Source organism: Oryzias latipes, chromosome 12 (assembly GCF_002234675.1).
Source record: "Oryzias latipes chromosome 12, ASM223467v1".
NCBI classification, from domain to species: domain Eukaryota; kingdom Metazoa; phylum Chordata; class Actinopteri; order Beloniformes; family Adrianichthyidae; genus Oryzias; species Oryzias latipes.
The window spans coordinates 821,898-842,402 of record NC_019870.2 but is presented as its reverse complement, the minus strand read 5'-3'; the positions used below and the strand labels follow the sequence as shown (position 1 = coordinate 842,402).

Here is a 20,505-nt window from a genome sequence, read left to right as displayed (position 1 = left end):
CATAGTTGTGATAAGATATGTTATTGCTGCGTATTAACTGCCCTAGTGGCAGCATGTAGAGGTTGAACAGAAGGGGTCCCAGGATCGATCCCTGGGGCACACCACAATTCAAGCCCATGTAGTCTGAGACACAACTCCCAATTTCAACAAAGTATTTCCTGTCTTCTAGATAAGACTTGAGCCAACTTAGGGCAGATCCAGAGATGCCAACCCAGTCTTGGAGTCTGTGCAAAAGGATCCCATGATCAACAGTATCAAAGGCAGCGCTCAGGTCTAGCAGGATTAAGACAGTGACTTTGCCATCATCAGTGTTCAGGCGGATGTCGTTGGTTACCTTGATAAGAACAGTTTCTGTGCTATGATGGGGTCTAAAACCTGACTGGAAAACATCAAATGAATTGTTTAATAAGAGAAAATCAGTGAGCTGTTGGTAGACAACTTTTTCAAGGACTTTTCCTAAAAATGGCAGATTAGAGATAGGTCTGTAATTATTCAGTACAGTGGGATCAAGACCGCTCTTTTTCAGGAGGGGTTTAATGACTGCAGTTTTTAAGGCCTCTGGAAATATTCCAGATTGAAGAGACATGTTAACTATTTGAGTAATTGATGGCAACACACTGTTCAGGACAGACTTTAGAAATCTAGTGGGTAACACATCAAGGCAGCATGTAGACGAGCTCAGACGGGTGATGGTCTCTTGGACAGTTTGGTCAGTGACAGGTACAAAGTGAGTCAGCTTAGAGTGAGTAGGTGGCCGTTCGATAGTTATATGATGTGGAGTTGATGGCTTTTTTAATGCCCTGAACCTTGTCATTAAAAAATACAGCAAACTCATTACATTTGGGTGTGCAAACCAGTTCTATTGGTAGCTGGGTTGGAGGGTTAGTTAATCTGTTAACTGTTGTGAACAGGATACGAGAGTTGCTGCTGCAACTTCCAATGATTTCAGAGAAGTACCTTTCCCTTGTTCTGCATAAGATCTGGTTGTAAGCGTACAACTCCCCCTTATATATTCCATAATGAACCTGGAGTTTGACTTGCGCCACTTTCGCTCGGCTCTGCGGAAAGAGGATCTGCTACTGCTGAAAGAGGATCTGCTGCTGCTGAAAAAGGATCTGCTGCTGCTGAAAGAGGATCTGCTGCTGCTGAACGAGGATCTGCTACTGCTGAAAGAGGATCTGCTGCTGCTGAAAAAGGATCTGCTGCTGCTGAAAGAGGATTTGCTGCTTCTATAGGAGGATCTACTGCTGATGGAAGAGGATCTGCTGCTGCTGAAAGAGGATCTGCTGCTGCTGAAAAATGATCTGCTGCTGCTGAAAGAGGATTTGCTGCTTCTATAGGAGGATCTACTGCTGATGGAAGAGGATCTGCTGCTGCTGAAAGAGGATTTGCTGCTACTATAGGAGGATCTACTGCTGCTGGAAGAGGATCTGCTGCTGCTGGAAGAGGATCTGCTGCTGCTGAAAGAGGATCTGCTGCTGCTGAAAGAGGATCTGCTGCTGCTGAAAGGGGATCTGCTGCTGCTGAAAGGGGATCTGCTGCTGCTGAAAGGGGATATACTGCTGCTGAAAAAGGATTTGCTGCTTCTATAGGAAGATCTACTCCTGCTGGAAGAGGATCTGCTGCTGCTGAAAAAGGATCTGCTGCTGCTGAAAGAGGATCTGCTGCTGCTGAAAGAGGATCTGCTGCTGCTGAAAGAGGATCTGCTACTGCTGAAAGAGGATCTGCTGCTGCTGAAAAAGGATCTGCTGCTGCTGAAAGAGGATTTGCTGCTTCTATAGGAGGATCTACTGCTGATGGAAGAGGATCTGCTGCTGCTGAAAGAGGATCTGCTGCTGCTGAAAAATGATCTGCTGCTGCTGAAAGAGGATTTGCTGCTTCTATAGGAGGATCTACTGCTGATGGAAGAGGATCTGCTGCTGCTGAAAGAGGATTTGCTGCTACTATAGGAGGATCTACTGCTGCTGGAAGAGGATCTGCTGCTGCTGAAAGAGGATCTGCTGCTGCTGAAAGATGATCTGCTGCTGCTGAAAGGGGATCTACTGCTGCTGAAAGGGGATATACTGCTGCTGAAAAAGGATTTGCTGCTTCTATAGGAGGATCTACTGCTGCTGGAAGAGGATCTGCTGCTGCTGGAAGAGGATCTGCTGCTGCTGAAAGAGGATCTGCTGCTGCTGAAAGAGGATCTGCTGCTGCTGAAAGAGGATCTGCTGCTGCTGAAAGGGGATATACTGCTGCTGAAAAAGGATTTGCTGCTTCTATAGGAGGATCTACTGCTGCTGGAAGAGGTTCTACTGCTGCTAGGATATACCGGATACTAGGATATTAGGATATAGGAGGATCTACCATTGTGGGATATAATGTTTAAGCAGACTGGATGGCATGGAAAAGGTAAACAGATTATTTAAATCTCATCTTTTTTAATCTCCACACACACTGAAAGTTTTCTCCTGAAACAAACAAACTGTGGATCCATCTGAATGTCACACTTGGGATCATCCCAAGATCCACCCACCTTCTGACACCGCTTTCTGCTGCATGGCTCCTGATTGGCCACAGAGGACTGTGGGGGCGTGGCCTTGCTGCAGATGGAGTTGTAGGCGAAGCGCAGACGTTTACACGTTTCGTTGAGGTTGCAGGCTTTAGTGGCATCCAGACAAGGATTACAGGGTTTCCCCGCCTCGGAGCAGGGGCTCACCTTGGACAGAGACGAGTCTGAGGAGGAAGAGGAGGAGATCGAAGGATGAAGCAGACCCGCACAATAACAACAACACAATGTTGGATCAGTTGCTGAACTGAGATCAGAGTGAACAACTACATGACACACAACCAGAACAGAAACACACAACTAAAACTAAAACACACAATTCAGAATTCTGGGTAAGGAAGGCAGACGGATGCGCATCAGCAAACTGGAACATCTGCGTCTGAGTTCCGATAATTTCCAGAAAAGGATTTTCTTGGAGACGGCTGCTGCTCTGACGGTTCATAAATGATGAGACACGTCGGCCACAGTCGGAGAGCAGCCTTTAATGAAATGTCAGGCTGTGGAACCGTCTCATGAAATTGTTTTCCCGCCACAACGTGCTGTAAAACAGAATCAGAGGAAGTCTGACGGCGAGGAAAACATCTGACAGCCGCTCAGAAGCTGCTGCAGTGACATCAAATGTTTAGATTATTCAATGAATTTTGGACGTAAAGGTGTGTCCACTGAGCTGACGTCATGTTAGAGGTCGTTCAGATGTTTCAGGATTCCATATTTCCAAGGAGAGGTGTGAAAAGAATCAGAGTTGTCATTCATAGGTTTTTTTACAGAGAAAATTATTCAACTTAGTCTTTCAGGTCCATCAGCTGCTGGATGAGATCAGGTGATGCTCCTCGTGTTCTTAAACGGATCCTTTTATGACCAATCAGGGTCATCCTGGAAAACGACTCCATCGTCTGCAAACCTGATGACTTCCTTTTGGTTGGAATAGACTGAAGTCGTCTTTGTTCCACCTGTCGGTTTCCCTTTAAATCCTCTGAAAACCATTATTTTCCTCTGAAGGAATTAAATGCCGTCTGAGTTTTTTCTCTTTGTTGTTTCCTGTTGATCTGCAGCGGCTCATCAGAGTCGTAAAACCGATTTTTTACTCAACAGAATCAAACACAAGTCCATGTTTCCTTCTTATCTTTCTTTTCTGTTGCTTTTTCCTGTTGCAGACACAGCAATGAAGCGTCTTCTAAGTGAGATCTTCACATGTATTCCAGCTAAGAAGTGAAGCTCTAAAACTGTTTGTTCTGCCTTTTATGTAACAGCAGCTAAACCTTTATCGCCGCTGACAAAGTCTGCTCTGATGGGTCACGTTTGGTGGAGACTCAAACACCTCCTGGCATTTTAGTGCCGGCACACACACACACACATGCACTCACACACACACACACATGCACTCACACACACACACATGCACTCACACACACACACATGCACTCACAAGTATGCAGTCCTGAGCCCCTCAGATAAACAGCAGCCGTTTCCAGGAAAAGGCTGATCATGAATGAAACGAGCGGCTCTGCTGCTACTGAGCTAAATGAAACCGGATCGTTGACTTTCCTTGTTCCTGAGCATAAAAATAGGAACGCCCTAAGCCGAGAACGCAGAGTCAGGACTCTCTTCTTCACAAGGATTCAGCTTTCCTAACGGTTCAGCATGCGGACCGCCTCACAGAACCAAGATGACCAGAACTGGAACTGAAATTCTGACTGACTCCTGGCTGATGATGATGAAACTACCAAAAATACCAAAAATCTGAGCCATAACAGAGAAACAATGTTTATTAAATTATGTAGACGAGCAAACACCAGAAAGATGCCCACCGTGAGAATCTCTGGTTCTGATCCATCCACTCATCGTCTGAACCTGCCTAATCCCTTTTGGGTCACAGGAGTTCCGGAGCCTAACCTGCCTTCTGTTGGGTTCATCCTGGACTGGTCGCCAGTCCGTTGCAGAAACACCCAATCAAATGGTAAATGGTGTATACTTCTATAGCGCTTTTCACACACACAGTCACACACACAGTCACACACACAGTCACACACACAGTCACACACATTCACACACACAGTCACACACACAGTCACACACACAGTCACACACACAGTCACACACACAGTCACACACACAGTCACACACACACAGTCACACACACAGTCACACACACAGTCACACACACACAGTCACACACACAGTCACACACACAGTCACACACAGTCACACACACAGTCACACACACAGTCACACACACAGTCACACACAGTCACACACACATTCACACACACAGTCACACACACAGTCACACACACAGTCACACACACAGTCACACACACAGTCACACACACACAGTCACACACACAGTCACACACACAGTCACACACACAGTCACACACACAGTCACACACACACAGTCACACACACAGTCACACACACATTCACACACACAGTCACACACACATTCACACACACAGTCACACACAGTCACACACACAGTCACACACACAGTCACACACACACAGTCACACACACAGTCACACACACATTCACACACACAGTCACACACAGTCACACACACAGTCACACACACAGTCACACACACAGTCACACACACAGTCACACACACACACACACACACAGTCACACACACATTCACACACACAGTCACACACAGTCACACACACAGTCACACACACATTCACACACACAGTCACACACACATTCACACACACAGTCACACACACAGTCACACACACATTCACACACACAGTCACACACACATTCACACACACACACACACACTCACACACACAGTCACACACACATTCACACACACAGTCACACACACAGTCACACACACATTCACACACACAGTCACACACACAGTCACACACATTCACACACACAGTCACACACACAGTCACACACAGTCACACACACAGTCACACACACAGTCACACACACAGTCACACACACAGTCACACACACATTCACACACACAGTCAGACACACAGTCACACACACATTCACTCACACAGTCACACACACAGTCACACACATTCACACACTGATGGCGGCTCCGCTGCTGAACAATGGCACCAACCTCCCACCAGAGGCAAGGTGGGGTTCAGTATCTTGCCCAAGGACACTTCAACTCATGGGCGTGCAAGGCAGGAATCGGACATACAATTTTACAATCGTGGGTCGACCGCCCTACCGCTGCACCACGGCCGCCCCGAACTCAAACACACTCATGTTAACGTAGGAACTATTAAGAAACATCAGAAGAATCACAAGAATCCTGTTGTTGGACTGTGGGAGGAAACCCCACACGTCAACGAGGAACAATTTCTATAGCAGCGGTTCTATGTGCTAAATGTCTTTGATCGGATCGGATTAGAATTGAACCCAGAAAAACTTTATGCGATTACAACAAACGTTTACATGGGTCACACGTTTGTTCAGAACACATCATTTGGACATCATTATTATTTTTATTAAGAGCTTGTTCACTAATGATCTCTTTTAATCCGTGTTTTTTTCTTGGAGGAACAGAGCTGGAAGAAGGGTCAGGATTAGGCTAACACATGCTAACAGCATTTAGCCTTTGAACATAAATCCATGCAGTCAAAGCCTCAGTCTGCATCTTAGCTGAACGTAAACATGTGGGAATCACATCAGCCTTTATTCTGTCTGGACACGACTGGAAACACAAATTCATCTGATTGTTTGCTCGGTTTTCCAGGACTGAGCGGCATTTCTGCTTTTGTGCATTTCCAGAGCCGCTCCTCTGCTCTGAGACCTGGTTCTCCTGAGTCCAGCAGAGCGGCTGGCCAGACTGTGGTCCGAAACCTCCGAAGCGCCACACCGTAACAAAGTGCCTCCCCTTTGCCCGCAAACACAACGCTAGGAGTCCGGCTGCTCTGCTCAGAGACACGCTTCACACGGGTGCAGCAGCCGCTCGGTCCTGTTCGTGCTCCTCCTCTGGAGCGCCGTCCCGTCTATGCATGACCTAAACCCGCCCAGTAATGACCAACGATCGGATCAGCAGAACCACCTATCTCCATCAGAATGAGTCTGATCGGGTCAGAGTATTATGAACGGCGTGTTTACATGAGACGTTTATCCGATTACTTTCGTCCAGGTAAACGCAGCTGGTGACTTATTATCCTATGTTTGATGTAACTTTGTATAGATTCAAATTTCTGTTGTTTGCCTTATTTTTGTTTAATTTCTGCTTTGAATACTTGCACGCTCCACACAGAAAGCTCTCAGCTGGGATTTGAACCAGGACCTTCTTGGTGAGAGTGCTGACCACTACACCACCATGCAGCCCTTGACATAAATGTTGATTTATAAAAAGGAGCTCTCCTCTCTGCTTGTACTTTGGTTTTTACAGCATCACCCTTCCCCCCCCTTCACCTGTGCTGCAGGTGTGGGGGGGGGGTGGAGCTGCAGGCACATCTCCATGCAAACATGGCTGTGGTTCAGTGGACAGTGACATCTGAGCTTCATCTGTGATGCTTCCCTGCAGCTCCTCAAAGCTGATCAGCATTTTCCTCTCCCAGAAGCCGACAGGAGGAAGGGGCGGAGCCTCCAGGTGAGAGGTCAGATACTGTTTCGTCTCTCTGTCGGTGAAATGGATCCATAAACGGACTTTTCAGCAGACGCAGAAAACATTTGCTCTCCTGCAGACTCTTCTCTAAGCAGATTTCTGTGAATGACTGTTGCAGCTGTGGAGGAGCTCTTGTCTGAAGATGCGTCATCATCAAGGTCGCAGTCAAAGGAAAGTGGCTCAGATTTATGAAGGCGGCGTTACAGAAAGCCTCAGCAGCGTCTCCGTGATGGATGAGGAACCAGAACCTCCATCAGCAGAGTCCAGACTTTTTTCAATCTGGGGGATTGAGTTCGAATGACAGACAGGAAGTGACATCATACAACACTTTGAGATCCCTCCATTAAGGATGGCTTTTCTTGATGTTCAATCATCACTGCGTTGTATCTGAACATGTGGCTTCAGTCAAACATCTCAGAGCTCCATGTCTGATCAGAGCCAAGGCCCCCTAGTGGTGGAGGTTAGAAAAAATAGGGTCAATAGGTGGATGTGGGGGCGGGGCCTCAGCGGGGAGATTTCACCTGGTTAGGAGAGGCCAAAGGTCAGGTGCTGCTCCTGATCAACATGACACTGACTGCTGCAGCAGCAGAGACCGGATCTGCAGAATCCATCGTTTCTACATCCATGCTTGGAAACAGCCATTGACTGTTTAGGAGAACTGGACTGAGGCTCTGCCTCCCCCGTCTGTTGGTTTTCATCGCCATGGCAACCATTTCATGTTTTGGTCGTCTGGGAGAGACGAACAGGTTGATGACATTTTCAAATGAATCGACAGAAAAACTTTTGGATTTTCGTGGCAACAAAGGTCTTTTTGTTAACCACGCCCACATTTCTAATATGGTCATATCGTCTGTTATTTATAGTTTTTGTCCTCTGATTTGACTGATTTCAACACTTTTCTTCCTGTTTTTGTGCACAAACTGATCCTTTACAGACGAAACCCCAAATCCAACCCGGAGCCAAAACCTGCACCAACCAAAACGGAGGAAGACCTCAAAGCTTCTGATGGAAACGTCTCTCTGCTACAGCCTGGGTCTGTTTAGCTCCGCCCCCATCCTCCATCAGCGGCGGCGTGATGGTAGAGGGACGGCCGTGTTTGAAAAAGGAGAGCAAACTGGGGAGAGCACTGGGGGGGCAGAACGCCGGCCAATCAGAGCGTCGCCCCGGGTCGTCCCGTTATCTCCATCACACAGTTCTACAGAACGAGCACAACCCTGCACTGCACACACACACACAGACACACACAGAGACTCACACAGAGACACACACAGAGACTCACACAGAGACACACACACACAGAGACTCACACAGAGACACACACACACAGACACACACAGAGACTCACACAGAGACACACACAGAGACTCACACAGAGACACACACAGAGACTCACACGGAGACACACACACACAGAGACTCACACAGAGACACACACACACAGACACACACAGAGACTCACACAGAGACACACACACACACACAGAGACTCACACACAGACACACACACAGACACACACACAGAGACTCACACAGAGACACACACACACATAGACTCACACAGAGACACACACACACATAGACTCACACAGAGACACGCACAGAGACTCACACACAGACACACACACAGACACACAGAGACTCACACAGAGACACACACACACATAGACTCACATAGAGACACACAGACACACACACAGAGACACACACAGACACACACACACCATCAAACACACACAGCTTGGTTAAACATCTTGTGTCGGTTCCTCGGATCCGTTTACAAGGTCAGAGTGAGGGAGCTGTGTGGGGGGAGGCGGGTGCAGGAGAAGGTCGGCGCCCCCCATGTGGAGCAGCAGCGTTCCTGTCGGGTCGGACATCAGCTGCTGACCTGCAGAGGTTTGGTTCTGACGCTTTTCCCACCTGCAGCAGGTAAACGTGGAAAAACACTCCCAGCTCGCTCTCTGCTCTGTCAGGCGTGACGGAAAGGTCATGGGTCATGCTCTCCACGCCAGCGGAGGGGGAACCATCAGAACCACAACAAGAGGGGAGGGGGGATCTTCATTGGGGAGTTAGGAAACAGGAAACGCCTCAGAAGATCTGTGATCTGATCAGTTCTGGGTTTACTGATCCAGAGCAGAATCTCTGCAGAAACCCCACGGGGGGGGGGGGGGGGGGGGGGGGGGGGGGGGGGGGTTGTTGTTGAGTTCAACCGGCAAGACTGTCAGGAAACACTTTCCTTCCTGGTGTAACAGATTCTCACCATCATTCAAGATAAAGTTTATCTGGAAATGTTCTGATCCAGCAATGGTACGTTCCATCGTCATGACGACCCTGGAGGCGGTCACACCTGCACTCGCTGATCTATGACCCTCCACGGACCCACATGACCCGCACAGCTCCACCCTCCATGCGGGTCATGTGACTAAGGCTGTTCTGATCGAACGCTCTGGCTCGGTTCTGATTCTGCTCAGATGATCAGAACCTTTGACAGAATCGACGCTCCTTTAATGACCCGAATGAAAGTGAACGTTTGGTTTCTGCTGTTGTCTTTTGCTCTCAGAACCTTTTCCCCCACAACCGGGTCTGCAGCCTCAGGTCTTTCTGTCGACCCCTCAAATGTCCCGGTTGAACCACATCCTGACCGAACCCCCCCAGGAGGGGCTGCGTCAGGAGGAAGCGTCTTACCCCCTCCCCCACGCAGACAGATTATCTGCCCCGCTCTGTATTCTGCTGCCACCGACTCTCCTGTTTCTGCTTCTGTGGCTCTCAGCTCAGGTTTCCCCTCATCTGACCCCCCCCCCCGGTAAAACTTTATTGATCCGTTTGGGACATTTTTCCATCGCTGCTCTGGTTTTTCTCTAACTGGTTGAGTTATGAGGAGCCAGGAGGAGTTATGAGGAGTTATGAGAAGCTAGGAGGAGTTAGGGGGAGTTATGAAGAGCTAGGAGGAGTTAGGGTGAGGTAAGAGGAGCCAGGAGGAGTTAGGGTGAGGTAAGAGGAGCCAGGAGGAGTTAAGGGGAGGTAAGAGGAGCCAGGAGGAGTTAGGGGGAGTTATGAGGAGCTAGGAGGAGTTAGGGTGAGGTAAGAAGAGCCAGGAGGAGTTAGGGTGAGGTAAGAGGAGCCAGGAGGAGTTAGGGGGAGTTAGGGGGAGTTATGAAGAGCTAGGAGGAGTTAGGGTGAGGTAAGAGGAGCCAGGAGGAGTTAGGGTGAGGTAAGAGGAGCCAGGAGGAGTTAGGGGGAGTTATGAGGAGCTAGGAGGAGTTAGGGTGAGGTAAGAGGAGCCAGGAGGAGTTAGGGTGAGGTAAGAGGAGCCAGGAGGAGTTAGGGGGAGTTATGAGGAGCTAGGAGGAGTTAGGGTGAGGTAAGAGGAGCCAGGAGGAGTTAGGGTGAGGTAAGAGGAGCCAGGAGGAGTTAGGGTGAGGTAAGAGGAGCCAGGAGGAGTTAGGGGGAGTTATGAGGAGCTAGGAGGAGTTAGGGTGAGTTATGAGGAGCTAGGAGGAGTTAGGGTGAGTTATGAGGAGCCAGGAGGAGTTAGGGGGAGTTATGAGGAGCTAGGAGGAGTTAGGGTGAGTTATGAGGAGCCAGGAGGAGTTAGGGGGAGTTATGAGGAGCCAGGAGGAGTTAGGGTGAGTTATGAGGAGCTAGGAGGAGTTAGGGTGAGTTATGAGGAGCCAGGAGGAGTTAGGGGGAGTTATGAGGAGCTAGGGGGAGTTATGAGGAGCTAGGAGTAGTTAGGGGGAGTTATGAGGTGCTAGGAGTAGTTAGGGGGAGTTATGAGGAGCTAGGAGGAGTTAGGGTGAGGTAAGAGGAGCCAGGAGGAGTTAGGGGGAGTTATGAGGAGCTAGGAGGAGTTAGGGTGAGTTATGAGGAGTTAGGGTGAGTTATGAGGAGCTAGGAGGAGTTAGGGTGAGTTATGAGGAGCCAGGAGGAGTTAGGGGGAGTTATGAGGAGCCAGGAGGAGTTAGGGGGAGTTATGAAGAGCTAGGAGGAGTTAGGGTGAGGTAAGAGGAGCTAGGAGGAGTTAAGGTGAGGTAGGAGGAGTTAGGGTGAGGTAAGAGGAGCTAGGAGGAGTTAAGGTGAGGTAGGAGGAGCCAGGAGGAGTTCGGGTAAATTATGAGGAGCTAGGAGGAGGCAGCGATCTGGTATGATGTTGGATTACCCCAGAAGACCGTTTTTTGGCGGCGTATTGTCGGCTCGTCCGGTACGAGGACCAGCAGCTGCCAGATTGACGGATGGAACGCGTTCCAGCGAGGGAGGGGTAGCGCCTCCCCACCAGAACATTTTCTTTTCTTTGTTAGCACGACTGTAAATATTTTGGACTTTGGGAAATGGGGTTGTTGGGTGTAGTTTGTCACAAACAGGCGGTTATGTTGGTATCTATGATCAATATTAGTGTGTGGATTATTTTATATTTAATGCCCCTGCCATAGAACGCCGTTGTGACATTTCCTTCACTGAGTGGAGGGCGAATTGTTACACATGTATGTCTAGCAGACTTGTCAAACATGAACCACAGATGTGTAACTTTTACACATATCATGTTCAAATTACGTAATGAACGCACAAATCACTGATGAATTCCATATAAACAGCTCAATAATCACACACGGTTCATGATATGTGTTACTTTCCGTGTTCTTTGCGTGGTTCATCCGTGAAAATGTTTAAAGGTTTCTTCACGTATGACATAGTGGCTGTGAGACACGGCCTTTAGTGCCTGATTAAACAGGAAATGGAGGTTATTTTGAGACACGGTCAATGTTTTTAGTTTTCACAGACTTGTGAGCAGCATGGAAACGCCTCTTTTGGAAGCTCGCCATTTGCACTCCGTTCCAACCTCTCGGCTTCCCGATGATGCTCGAGGAGAAAGGAGGCTCTCCATCCAAATCCCAAATTTGTAGAAGACACTAAAGGTGATTTTTGTTTTAACTCAAGATGGCAGCCTCTCCCCGAGGTCAAAGGTCAATGAAACTTCTGTTGTGTTTGCAGACTCACCCTGGCGGTGTGTGTGTGTGTGTGTGGTGAAGATTGCTCAAACAAAAGGTTGAGTTAAATGACCGCCAAGCTGTAGGTGCCGTGGCCATCCCATAATAATTACCTTCCTCTTGGTTATCCCACACGTGTGTTTTGGTTGAAGAACGTTTCAGTTAGTTTTCTGTCTGTTTTTATCGTTTTGTACACAAATCCACATCAGAAGTTTTTTATCCTCCAGATTTCATTTCAGCTGAAGGACAAAAATCCAAAGAGAGTCTGGGTCTGGATCTGCTCACAGCCCCCACATCCAACCAGCGCCGCTCTACAGGACGGCTAACAACACAACCAACCACACAAAACCGCACAAACACGCTGTCACGCCCACCGTCTCCTCCAATCGGTTTCCAGCACTACTTCCTCCAACACGTTTAATGTGCCAAAGCTCTCCTTCTGCGCTATCGTCTTATCGTCCCGTATCTGCTGCAGCCTGTGTGTGCGTGTGTGCACGTGTGTGCACGTGCGTGAATGTCAAAGGGTCAGCAAGTGTCTTTGAAGTCACATTTGCTGCAGCTCTGACTGTGTTTGTTCTCCTGTTAATCTGAGAGAGCAGAGGCCAATTTACAGAACTGTAAGTCCATTTCACAGCCGTTTGAACACGTGCACACACACACACACAGGTGCACACGTGCACACAATCGCCCACACAGAGGAGGTATTGCTGGAGGCGTGTGACATTTAAAGACTCCTCCGTAAAGGCAGTGAAGTCAACACGGTGCAACTCAGAGCTGCAGCTTTGATGCGGTTCTTCAGGTTTTATCTTCTTAAAAAGGTTCTGTCCATCGGGGGGGCGGCTCGGTTCTGGTTCTTTCTGCACAGGAACTTACAGCATACATTTGGACGAAATCAGTAAAAACTGCAGTCAAACCATTTTTAGAGGAAAGAAGGAGAACCAGGAGGCATTTTAATGTTCCTTTCAGCAGGAGAACCACTGAGGAGGCAGATTTGATCATCTGTTCTGAGTTCTGGACTCCAGGAGGTCTGGTTCTGCCCTGGTCCAGGTCTGGTTTCCTCTGGTGGTCTTCCTGTTCTGGAGCAAACAGGAGAACTCTGGTCCTCCTGAGGGTCTCTGTTCTCCTGCAGAGGAACTCTGGTACGGTTCAACCAAGAGGAGGAGGTGCTGGGAGCTCCATGTGTTTGGAGGAGAACCAAGAGGAGGAGGTGCTGGGAGCTCCATGTGTTTGGAGGAGAACCAAGAGGAGGAGGTGCTGGGAGCTCTATGTGTTTGGAGGAGAACCAAGAGGAGGTGCTGGGAGCTCCATGTGTTTGGAGGAGAACCAAGAGGAGGAGGTGCTGGGAGCTCCATGTGTTTGGAGGAGAACCAAGAGGAGGAGGTGCTGGGAGCTCCATGTGTTTGGAGGAGAACCAAGAGGAGGAGGTGCTGGGAGCTCCATGTGTTTGGAGGAGAACCAAGAGGAGGAGGTGCTGGGAGCTCCATGTGTTTGGAGGAGAACCAAGAGGAGGAGGTGCTGGGAGCTCCATGTGTTTGGAGGAGAACCAAGAGGAGGAGGTGCTGGGAGCTCCATGTGTTTGGAGGAGAACCAAGAGGAGGAGGTGCTGGGAGCTCCATGTGTTTGGAGGAGAACCAAGAGGAGGAAGTGCTGGGAGCTCCATGTGTTTGGAGGAGAACCAAGAGGAGGAGGTGCTGGGAGCTCTATGTGTTTGGAGGAGAACCAAGAGGAGGAGGTGCTGGGAGCTCTATGTGTTTGGAGGAGAACAAAGAGGAGGAGGTGCTGGGAGCTCCATGTGTTTGGAGGAGAACCAAGAGGAGGAGGTGCTGGGAGCTCTATGTGTTTGGAGGAGAACCAAGAGGAGGAGGTGCTGGGAGCTCTATGTGTTTGGAGGAGAACAAAGAGGAGGAGGTGCTGGGAGCTCCATGTGTTTGGAGGAGAACCAAGAGCAGGAGGTGCTGGGAGCTCCATGTGTTTGGAGGAGAACCAAGAGGAGGAGGTGCTGGGAGCTCCATGTGTTTGGAGAACAAAGGGGAGGAGGTGCTGGGAGCTCCATGTGTTTGGAGGAGAACCAAGAGGAGGAGGTGCTGGGAGCTCTATGTGTTTGGAGGAGAACAAAGAGGAGGAGGTGCTGGGAGCTCCATGTGTTTGGAGGAGAACAAAGAGGAGGAGGTGCTGGGAGCTCCATGTGTTTGGAGGAGAACCAAGAGGAGGAGGTGCTGGGAGCTCCATGTGTTTGGAGGAGAACAAAGAGGAGGAGGTGCTGGGAGCTCCATGTGTTTGGAGGAGAACCAAGAGGAGGAGGTGCTGGGAGCTCCATGTGTTTGGAGGAGAACCAAGAGGAGGAGGTGCTGGGAGCTCTATGTGTTTGGAGGAGAACAAAGAGGAGGAGGTGCTGGGAGCTCCATGTGTTTGGAGGAGAACCCAGAGGAGGAGGTGCTGGGAGCTCCATGTGTTTGGAGGAGAACAAAGGGGAGGAGGTGCTGGGAGCTCCATGTGTTTGGAGGAGAACCAAGAGGAGGAGGTGCTGGGAGCTCCATGTGTTTGGAGGAGAACAAAGGGGAGGAGGTGCTGGGAGCTCCATGTGTTTAGAGGAGAACCAAGAGGAGGAGGTGCTGGGAGCTCCATGTGTTTGGAGGAGAACCAAGAGGAGGAGGTGCTGGGAGTTCCATGTGTTTGGAGGAGAACCAAGAGGAGGAGGTGCTGGGAGTTCCATGTGTTTGGAGGAGAACCGAACATCCACAGTGTGAATGTGAAGAAGCAGGAGCCATGAAGGATTTGGAAATGTCTGCTGGGTAAAGGAGGAGCAGTGAGGAGGAGGTGCAGGACCTTCTTCAGAGATGATCGGAGGACCAGGAGGACAAGTTGTTTTTCTTCTTCCTGCTGTTTTTCTCTCTTTTGGACAACAGCGCCTCCTGTGGAGCAGATGTTGGAACTGCAGGAGTTCTTGGTGGCTTTTGGATCCACTTTGGTTTCTTGGTTCTCCACGGACAGAACCAAAGAACCGAACTAGATGAAGGAGGAGTCTGTCAGTCTTCCTGTTGGTTCCAGCCCAGCCAAAGATTAGGACAGCTGTTATTGATCTGCATTAGAACAGATCTATAGTTGACCTTATTGAGTCTGCATTCGGGTCGGTTTTGGTTCCATTTTCAGTTTTGTCAAGAAGTTTTGCTGTAAAAATTTGATTGACAAATAGAACTTAATTATTAAAACCCAATCATCTGTCCTGACTGACGTGGTTCAGAGTTGGAGGAGAACCTGTTGATCAGCGTGTCAGTGAACGCATCATGTGTCCCACACAGACGAGGCCAGATGAAAGGACGTCTGCAGATTCTCCTCACAGTCCTGCATTCACGCAGCCGCCTGCAGACGCAGCAGGCAGCAGACGCGCCTGCAGACGCAGCAGGCGGCTGCGGTTCAGACTGGGCCTCAGCAGAAGAGCCGCGCAGACGCACAAACACACCGCCGCAGTCTCACCTGAGATGATGGAGGCGTGTCTGAACTCTTCAGAGAAGTGGATTGGCTCGTACGGAGACGTCTCGTAAAACTCCTCACCTGAAAACACAAACAGGTTTCAGCAGGTAAACAAACAGCAGCTTCACACAAACATCTGGAAGACCTCCCTCCCTCCAGGAGGCGCTCTTTCAGTTTCCTCGCCGCCTGGTTTCAGAGCAGGAAGGAGCTCAAACCTTCATTGTTTGAACCTCTGAAATGTTCCGACTTGTGTTTCAGTTTCTGCCGCAGAACGAGATTCCGGAAGACGCAGTCTGACCCAGATGTTGGATCCAGCAGACGCGTCATCGGAGCGACCGAGGAAGAGGAGGGTCTGCTGTGATGAATGGGAGCCGCTGCTGTGGTCGTTCATCTGCAGCCTTGTCACACTGACGTGTTGTTAATTGGTTTGTTTGTTTCCATCTGTTGTGTTTACTCCCATTCATCACGTCTGATGCTGAAACCTGCAGAGGAGCAGCCAGAGCGGAGCTCCACGCTTCTGCAGCCGCCGGCCTCCTCCGTAAGCTGTGACACACGGAAGATGAAGAAGCTGCTAACGTTTTGACAACAGGAGGATGTTTCAGTCCCAAAACAGGAACTGTGACTCTCAGAGAACCAGAGGATGAAGGAGCAGCTTCTCCTTATGTCCTCCTCATCCTCCAGCTCGGTGAAGGTCGATGTGGATCTGAAGCCACCAAGACGGTTAGTGTCTGAGGAACACAGGATGACGCCAACATGCAGCCAGTTTGGTTATTCAGCAGTTTATTCTTCACTTTATTATTCCAGTGTCTGTTTAGGGGAAATGAGGGCAACACAACAGATGAACAACAACTGAAAGTCTAGACATTAAACAACAACATCAAAGAAGTGAATCTCAGACTCTACAGGCCTCAGGCAGCAAAGCAAACCAGCCACACTCCTGGAGGACCAAAGTGAGCACGGCAGGGGAAGGGTGATGATGTGGGCATCCACCAGTTCTGAGCTGGATCATATGAACACTAAGCTATGATTGGTACTGGTTTTCTTCAGCTAGAGTCTTAGTCACATGGTCTGTAGTGGGTGGATTGAGCCCTACAGGCTCTGGTTTTTTTTGGGTTCTCCGGTCCGCAAAGGGTCCTGGAGACCAGCGGCTGCATCTTCAACGGAGCTCCGGTGTGTCTTCTGGGCTCAGACAACTACCTTAAAAGACATCATGAAAATGGAACGTACCATTGTCGTGGGCGTGGTAAGTGTATTGTGACATATTTGTAAAGATGATGGAAGTTCTACACACTCTAGACGTACGGATGATGCTGTCGTATCGTCGTAGCGGGTCTGCCCGTGTTTTGGCAGCGGATCTGTCCATGTTTCAGCAGCGGGTCTGCGCGCGTTTCAGCAGCGGGTCTGTCCGTGTTTTAGCAGCGGGTCTGTGCGTGTTTTAGCAGCGGGTCTGACCATGTTTCAGCAGCGGGTCTGTGCGTGTTTTAGCAGCGGGTCTATCCGTGTTTCAGCAGCGGGTCTGTCCGTGTTTCAGCAGCGGTTCTGTCTGTGTTTCAGCAGCGGGTCTGCCCGTGTTTCAGCAGCGGGTCTGTCTGTGTTTCAGCAGCGGGTCTGTCTGTGTTTCAGCAGGGGTTCTGTCTGTGTTTCAGCAGCGGGTCTGTCTGTGTTTCAGCAGCGGTTCTGTCTGTGTTTTAGCAGCGGGTCTGCCCGTGTTTCAGGAGCGGGTCTTTCCGTGTTTCAGCAGCGGGTCTGTCTGTGTTTCAGCAGCGGTTCTGTCTGTGTTTCAGCAGGGGTTCTGTCTGTGTTTCAGCAGCGGGTCTGTCTGTGTTTCAGCAGCGGGTCTGCCCGTGTTTCAGCAGCGGGTCTTTCCGTGTTTCAGCAGCGGGTCTGTCTGTGTTTCAGCAGCGGTTCTGTCTGTGTTTCAGCAGGGGTTCTGTCTGTGTTTCAGCAGCGGGTCTGTCTGTGTTTCAGCAGCGGGTCTGTCTGTGTTTCAGGAGCGGGTCTTTCCGTGTTTCAGCAGCGGGTCTGTCTGTGTTTCAGCAGGGGTTCTGTCTGTGTTTCAGCAGCGGTTCTGTCTGTGTTTCAGCAGGGGTTCTGTCTGTGTTTCAGCAGCGGGTCTGTCTGTGTTTCAGCAGCGGGTCTGCCCGTGTTTCAGGAGCGGGTCTTTCCGTGTTTCAGGAGCGGGTCTTTCCGTGTTTCAGCAGCGGGTCTGTCTGTGTTTCAGCAGCGGTTCTGTCTGTGTTTCAGCAGGGGTTCTGTCTGTGTTTCAGCAGCGGGTCTGTCTGTGTTTCAGCAGCGGTTCTGTCTGTGTTTCAGCAGCGGTTCTGTCTGTGTTTCAGCAGCGGTTCTGTCTGTGTTTCAGCAGGGGTTCTGTCTGTGTTTCAGCAGCGGGTCTGTCTGTGTTTCAGCAGCGGGTCTGCCCGTGTTTCAGCAGCGGGTCTTTCCGTGTTTCAGCAGCGGGTCTGTCTGTGTTTCAGCAGCGGTTCTGTCTGTGTTTCAGCAGGGGTTCTGTCTGTGTTTCAGCAGCGGGTCTGTCTGTGTTTCAGCAGCGGGTCTGTCTGTGTTTCAGCAGCGGGTCTGTCTGTGTTTCATCAGCGGGTCTGCCCGTGTTTCAGCAGCGGGTCTGTCTGTGTTTCAGCAGGGGTTCTGTCTGTGTTTCAGCAGCGGGTCTGCCCGTGTTTCAGGAGCAGGTCTGTCTGTGTTTCAGCAGCGGGTCTGCCCGTGTTTCAGCAGCGGGTCTTTCCGTGTTTCAGCAGCGGGTCTGTCTGTGTTTCAGCAGCGGGTCTGCCCGTGTTTCAGCAGCGTGTCTGTCTGTGTTTCAGCAGCGGTTCTGTCTGTGTTTCAGCAGCGGGTCTACCCGTGTTTCAGGAGCAGGTCTGTCCGTGTTTCAGCAGCGGTTCTGTCTGTGTTTCAGCGGCGGGTCTGTCTGTGTTTCAGCAGCGGGTCTGTCTGTGTTTCAGGAGCAGGTCTGTCCGTGTTTCAGCAGCGGTTCTGTCTGTGTTTCAGCGGCGGGTCCATCTGTGTGTCTGAGCTGTGCGGCGTTGGAGCTATCTCTCTTTCAGGACACGTTTACGTCCTGATAACCTCAAATTGAAGGCCCTGTCCCTCGGACGCCGTCACCTCCATGAAGTCTGCATGAGCACGCCGCCCACTTTCAGCGCAATCATCCACCTTCATTTCTGAAAGAAGTCTTCATTTTCAGCAGAAAGCTGTGAATATGTGAGGGGGGGCAAACAGAGGTCAGATCAAAGAGTGGCTGATGAAGAGGAGCAGGTTTGTTGAAGAGACTTTATCTTATAATTTATCATTTTCCAGCTAATCAAAAAGGTCAGCGTGTCCATAATGGCTCCAATTTCACTCACTTATTTTCTTTGCCCTTTTCTCTCTTTCAGCTCAATAATTGGCTCTTGATTTGTTCTTTGTGACCCCCCCTCATTTAGCTGATTACACTCCTCTTTCCTCCCCCTCCTCACCTTGACACAGGTCGCTCTCCTCCGCTCCTCCCGTCTCGTTGGGACTCTTTTTTTCGGATAATGTCTTTAACTTTTGTCTGAAAGCAAACTTTAATGCTTTCATTTAAATTCTGAAGCTGGAAGGTCGGAGCGGACCCGGGTCGGATCGGACCAAACCCGGGTCTGCTCCGATCTGGGTCACACGCCCCTGAAGGTGAAACAACCCCCCACAGCAGAAAACAACCTCAGAGCGTCTGACCTCCATGCTGCTCCGGTTTGTCCTCAGAACCAGAACCAGCCCGTCAGAACGGCTCCAGCTCTGAAGACGATGATGATGAAGGTCCGTCAGAAACTCCTCAGTCTCACTTTGAGCTGAACATCCATGTTCTGATGTTTTCTGCAAAAATGGGATCCTGGAGGAAACGATCGTGGAAAGACAACGGATTCTGTGAGGTTCTGTCTGAACAGAACCATCGGTCCTGAAGAACCGACCTGGGAGGATGAGGACCTGAGGACCCTCAGTGATGAAGGACGTTCTTCGTTGTCCTCGTGTTCAGCTGAAAACGGATGAGCCGTTTGTTCTTCTAGAGTCTGAAGGATCATTAGAGAAGTAGAGAACTCTGAGAGAATAAAGTTGAGTCGGGTCAGAACTCTGAGTCCCCCCCCCCCCCGCACAGGGTTACAGGCTGCTGTCTGGGGGGGGGGGGGGGGGGGCTGTGGCGGGGCAGGAAGATTACTGGTGGAAAGGAGGAGCATGCATGAGGTGGATGAATGGACCCCCCCTGGAGGAACCGTGATCAGAGGCGAGGATCTCCTGCTGAGGCTCAGAATCAGGCCTCACATCAGACTCTGCTGAAAGTGGCGTTTTGGATCTCAGTTGGAGGATCTGAAGAACGTGTGACACGGCGTTTTTTTCCTGAATCGTCTTTGGAGCGTTTGAAAATGCAAACGGCGGCGTGACTCACAGGAAGTGACAGGCGCTGCTGCGAGGCGAGACCAGCAGCTGCACGTTAACGGGGAGGCGGCTTTCCAAACACAGACTATTTATTGCTGATCCTCCTGAAGATCTCTAAAGAAAAAAACAGCGTCTCCACGGAGACCAAGAGTCAGCAGAGCCTCTGTGGGCTCTTCAGGTCAGAGGTCAACCGTTTCCCCGCCCAGCAGAAACTGCAGACGAAGAGGAGTTTGACCTCAGACATTCATCATTTACAACAGAAAGTTCTACTTTAGTGAAGTAAAAGCAAAATCAAACCAAACAGAAACGTGAAGAAAGACGTGACATGCAGACAAAAGGATTCAGTTTTCCTGCTGTGACCTTTGACCCAGATCATCACTGAGGAACGCTGATCACCTCACAGTTGAAGAGAAACGTCTGTGGGACTCGAACCCTCCACCTGTGTTGACCTGCTGCATCACAGAAAACGAACCCTTCAGGGTTCTTGGTTCTGCAGCTGAGCA

The 20,505-nt window shown here is 50.0% G+C and overlaps 1 protein-coding gene across 2 annotated transcripts in view; it reads right to left on the bottom strand.

The window, feature by feature from the left end:
* gfra2 (GDNF family receptor alpha 2) overlaps positions 1-20,505 on the bottom strand; it is a 56,836-nt gene that overhangs the window by 10,951 nt on the left and 25,380 nt on the right. Inside the window, exons 3-4 of one of the 2 annotated variants that reach the window (XM_023960923.1) lie at positions 15,602-15,679; positions 2,516-2,715 (exon numbers count right to left, since the gene is read on the bottom strand). In XM_023960923.1, the coding sequence (XP_023816691.1) occupies positions 2,516-2,715; positions 15,602-15,679 (278 nt within the window). The remainder of the gene's footprint in view (positions 1-2,515; positions 2,716-15,601; positions 15,680-20,505) is intronic. The other variant, XM_023960924.1, reaches the window with a different exon arrangement.